Source organism: Adiantum capillus-veneris, chromosome 6 (assembly GCF_014529385.1).
Source record: "Adiantum capillus-veneris isolate H3 chromosome 6, ASM1452938v2, whole genome shotgun sequence".
NCBI lineage: Eukaryota > Viridiplantae > Streptophyta > Polypodiopsida > Polypodiales > Pteridaceae > Adiantum > Adiantum capillus-veneris.
Genome location: NC_140936.1, coordinates 61335951 through 61340798, shown reverse-complemented (window position 1 = coordinate 61340798; position 4848 = coordinate 61335951). Strand labels below are relative to the sequence as shown.

The 4848-nt window shown below is 41.4% G+C and overlaps 1 protein-coding gene across 1 annotated transcript in view; it reads right to left on the bottom strand.

Moving 5' to 3' along the window:
- Nucleotides 1–1180: 1180 nt before the first annotated feature.
- LOC147455593 (uncharacterized) overlaps nucleotides 1181–4848 on the bottom strand; it is a 5788-nt gene continuing 2120 nt past the window's right edge. The window contains exons 2-3 of the mRNA XM_086514338.1: nucleotides 2042–2578; nucleotides 1181–1620 (exon numbers count right to left, since the gene is read on the bottom strand). Of these exons, the coding sequence (XP_086370464.1) occupies nucleotides 1408–1620; nucleotides 2042–2578 (750 nt within the window). The 3' untranslated portion in view covers nucleotides 1181–1407. The remainder of the gene's footprint in view (nucleotides 1621–2041; nucleotides 2579–4848) is intronic.

Here is a 4848-nt window from a genome sequence, read left to right as displayed (position 1 = left end):
AAAATCAGAAGAAAAGACAGTGATCTCCGGGTTTACACTATGCAAAGTGATCATAGTGACAATGATGCATTGTGGTGATCATTGGCCACGTTATTAAGTTTGTTTTTGGAAAAGTTGAGATGCCTTTAATTCAGTGTTTGAGGGGTGGGATCTTTAGTCTATGTCATACCATGATCCATTGAGACAGTCTGTAGCCTTTGTGGCATAATCCACGAGTGAACTTATGAGTATTTCTATCCAATTGGTCACTAGCCAAAAGGAGAGGCTTGTTGGCACACTTACTTTCGGTGGTGCATCCTCTCGTCCAATCAAAGCCTGTGTGGCACTTAGTTACGTAACTTCGATATGAACATCTAATGTTATGATGGTTAGCCACAACACAAAAGTAAATTACCTAACTCCTAATTTGTGTTGAAATACAATTCTCTAACTTGACCACAAATTTTTATTTCATTGTTTATTCAAACAACAAAAAATCATTCAAATTTCAACATGCATAGAAAATTTGCTCTGTCCATGTTGCCATAGTGCCATGTAAAGGCATGCTATGTTGCACCAACATCTAGATAAAGCAGATACATGCAAGCGTAGGTAGTTCGTCTTGTGCACTTGCTACAAAATCTACATCTTCTGTCAATAAAGAACCAATCACTTACCATTCTCCAACCTTGTATGCCTAAAGTGAACACTCTGACCACCAATTATCTTCTTTGACAGTCTTTTTACCTCCCTACACTCGCTGTCCAAGCCCCACGAATAATCCTTCTAGCATACATTCAATATTCTATCCATCTGTGTGGTATCCATCAACTTGTATATAGACAGGAGCATGAAACCTGCTGGGTCGATATCTAATGTTCATGTGAAGGAGCAACGGAGTTGTTTCGCCACCCCATCTACTGTGTGTGTGTGTGTGTGTGTGTGTGTGTGTGTGTGTGTGTGTGACAGAGAGAGAGAGAGAGAGAGAGAGAGAGAGAGAGAGAGAGAGAGTCCGAGGTGTTGAAGCAGTAACTCCAAATGTGGCACTCACAAGGGAAATGGGAGAGAGAAAGTACTAGGTGTTGAAGGAATAACTCCAAATGTGGTACTCACAAGGGAAATGGGAGAGAGAGAGAGAGAGAGAGAGAGCTTCATACACAAGCCAAAATAATGAATGATACTCTTTTGAGAAAACTACATCTAGAATCTACAATGAAGAGGAATTAGAATTAGCCATGCTCTTGTCTGCATTCTTGGATGAGCCCTGCCTCGCTCGCTCTCTCTCTCTCAAGAGGACATTGTGCGGGGTTTGTTTCTAAAGTTTCCCTATATACTCTTTAATAGCATGAGATAAGCAATACCCGGGTAAATTGTAAGATACAACAGGGCATGGGAATAGGAACAAAACTTGAGAATGAGAGGTGGAGTCTACTCTGTTGCTTCTTCCTCTACCGGTTCTGAAATAATCTCACTGTCACTCTCACTCGGCTCAGGAGCAGGCGCAAGAGGTGACCCCGTTGACACTTTCACCATTGCCGGGCGTAGCAGTTTGTCTCCTAGCACAAATCCTCGCCTGAATTCTTCAATGACCACCCCTTCTGCATAAGCTATGCTTTCCTCTCGCATAATCGCCTCGTGCACCTATCACATATACCATCCAAAAAATCAGTAATGGCGACTCTATATCTACCTAGAAGAGAAGCCAGGATAAGCACGAATTCACCTCTAAAGGAAAGTGCAGGGCATAAACTCATGGTAGCCACCTTAAGACAAAATAACCATCAGCTAAATCATGCATAGTATCAACTAAAATTTATATATACTGTGACATCTCCACCAATTTCAACAGTGCCCAATAGAGCGTCTAAACTAGGTACCGATATATGCTCTATCCCTTACGCATGTGGGCACGCATGCCCGCACGCACACACAGGCATACATCAATACAAAGATCTCAATACTGAGTTTCTGTCATAACTCTAGTGATACAGGGCAGACACAGCCAGAATGAAGCCTAGCACTAAAAAAAGCATTGCATTCAAACACCAAATGATGAGCTTACATTTGGATCAAACTCCTTCCCAACTGTCTCTATCACAGAGACGCCAAGCCCCTTCATAATCTCCACAAATTGCTTGTAGATGCCCTGGTAGCTGCTATCTATGCGTTGTTCCCCTTCCGTTTCAATCTTTAATTGATTCTTGGCTCTTTCGAAGTTGTCCACCATTGGCAGCAAACTATTCACAACATCCCCTTTCACATTGGTGCCAACGGCGATCCTGTCTCTCTCAGACCTTTTCCTAAAATTGTCAAAATCTGCATTCAACCGCAGAAGTCGCTCTTTGAGTGAAAGAACCTCGTCGTTGAGGGTAGAGACCTGCTTTGCGTACATGTTCTTTTCCTTCTCCAGCTGCTGAAACTTGACATCAAGCTCTTCCAGAGCTGCTTCATCATTATTCGACAATGCCTCCCTGTATTTCTTCAGCATTGCCTCCACACTAGGTAAGGAAGCTTCTTCTGCTGCAGACCCATCACTTTCTTCATCTGTGCTTTCATACTCTGACTCGCTAGCTTCGGCATCCTGTTGCTCATTTACAACCTGCACAAAACAACAGGGCTTGTAACCCATCTACAAGACAATTGAAAGTTCCTTCAGATTTGTAAAACAAGACATTCATGTAGCTAAGATGGAAATCCTTCATATGATCATGCGCTTGGGATAATTTGAGAGAAATTTCAAAAATTAGAACACAAACACAATAAGACAGCTTAACGGCACAGCTTGCACAAAGCTTAAACCTTGCAAAGAACATTTTCAAGGGAACAGTAGAATATGTGCCATTTGCAATAGGTAGGACCTATACTCCATTGCATGTGTGTGTGTGTGTGTGTGTGTGTGTGTGTGTGTGTGTGTGTGTGTGTGTGCGTGTGTGTGTGTGTGTGTGTGTGAGAGAGAGAGAGAGAGAGAGAGAGAGAGAGAGAGCACACGTTTTGCCAATTACAGTCTAGGGATTTCCGGATAGGAAAAATAAAACACAATCTATGCTTCTGGAATCTATGGATTTCAAGGAAAGAAAAAAGCAAATAATTTGAAATTGTAACTGTCATATTCACCACACATGCACATGAAATGTTCCTGCTGCTTTCCAAAGTAGTCAGTGAAAATGCACCCAAAATAACTCCACATATAGGGATTAATGACAACTAGAATCCTGCATGTCCACACTGGCTAGTAGCTCATCACTCATTGCACCTCAACCAAACATCCTTACCCCCTAAGCTCATCCAATAGAGCTTGTGAGAGTCATTATAGGCTTCATGACATTGGCTCCGTTTGAGTATAGCTATTTTGGTCCCAAGAAGGAAATTCAATAACCTTCCACTTGTCCTGATTCACCTTTGTTGTTCATAGCAGCTAATGTTAAGGAAACTTAGCTTCACAGCACATTAGGTTGCATATGGCAACTTTTGGTAGCCAGGCATAATGAAACCTTGAAATTTTGGGTTTTCAAGAATCGTTTGGACAAAAAAAATCTCAATTTGAAACCTCACATAAAAAAGAATGTATTGTTTGATCTGTGATAGGAAAAACTCCTTGAACACTTTCACCTGAGAATCTAGCCAAATCAGCGACAGGCTATTAAAGATCTAGTAACAAACTAGTGTTGAATTCCGATGAGCGTAAAGAGAGACTTTGCTTGTAGCAAACTACACACAAGCATAAAGCACGTTAAGATATATGCCTGGATGAATCCAGGAAAATCCAAAATTCACCTGTAAAAGAACGTGCAACTTAAAGACTCGTGGTGGGTAATATAACCATAGACTCCATCACGCAGAGCACAGAGTACTCTACTACATCTCACCAATGTCATCACTGCAAAAAAAATATGCTAAATTTGACCCTAAAACAAAAGCAACTAAGTTAGAACCTATGTAAGGTGAGAAAGTCCATGCCTCTCTCTTTCTGCAAGAACCGAGAGGCTAAATGGGAGATTCCTTATGCTTCCGAATTGCCTTGGTGTGTCACAACCAATAGTTACCAGACACATTTTGGTCGTATTAAGGATTCCCATACCACACACATATTGCTCATAGTCATTAGTCAATGTAGTAAATCATACTTGCTTCTCCTTTCAAAAAAGTTAAGCATCATTTTTAGGCTAACTTACAATACTTAGACCAGCTCCCAATCCTGATCCATCTTGGTCGTCAGCCAAGTGAGCAGACTCGCCATGAGACATCATTGGGCAGTATTATAGTGCCCATTGTTATAGGAACATGTCCTAACGTTAGCAAATCACATCAATATAATATCCTAAAATCAATTGTAAAAGCCTACAGACACCATCTCTATCAACTAAATTACAATCACTAAAGACTGGCCTACATTTATTAAACTATCAAACCTGGAACAAAAAAATCCTCTCTAGACTTTGACAAACCCAAAGATTGATGAAAAATATTTCGTAATTTCCTAACTTCTGTTGCTTGAGAAAATTCAACTTGTAAACCAACCTCGACTAGAGAGGAGCTTGAAACTTCATTGATTAGTAAAACATTACTAGAATTCCTATGTGCATTGATGGGGAGTCTCATTCCCACATATTATGGGGCCAACTCATTAAACCAACTTTCTTTCTTGAAAAAATGCCACTGCACTAAGGCTGGTTACACACCAATGGGCAAGCACCCACCCCTCTTTTTGGGGTGGGCGGGCATGTTTCACACACCTGCCTGCCAAATAAGAACTAAATATTAAATGAACGGGGCCACATTCAACAAAACCTCTGCAGCCTATCGGTTGCGCCCAGTTTTTGCTGTTGTCGTGACACGGGTTCCATCCCCGCCCAGCCTTGGGCAGGGGAG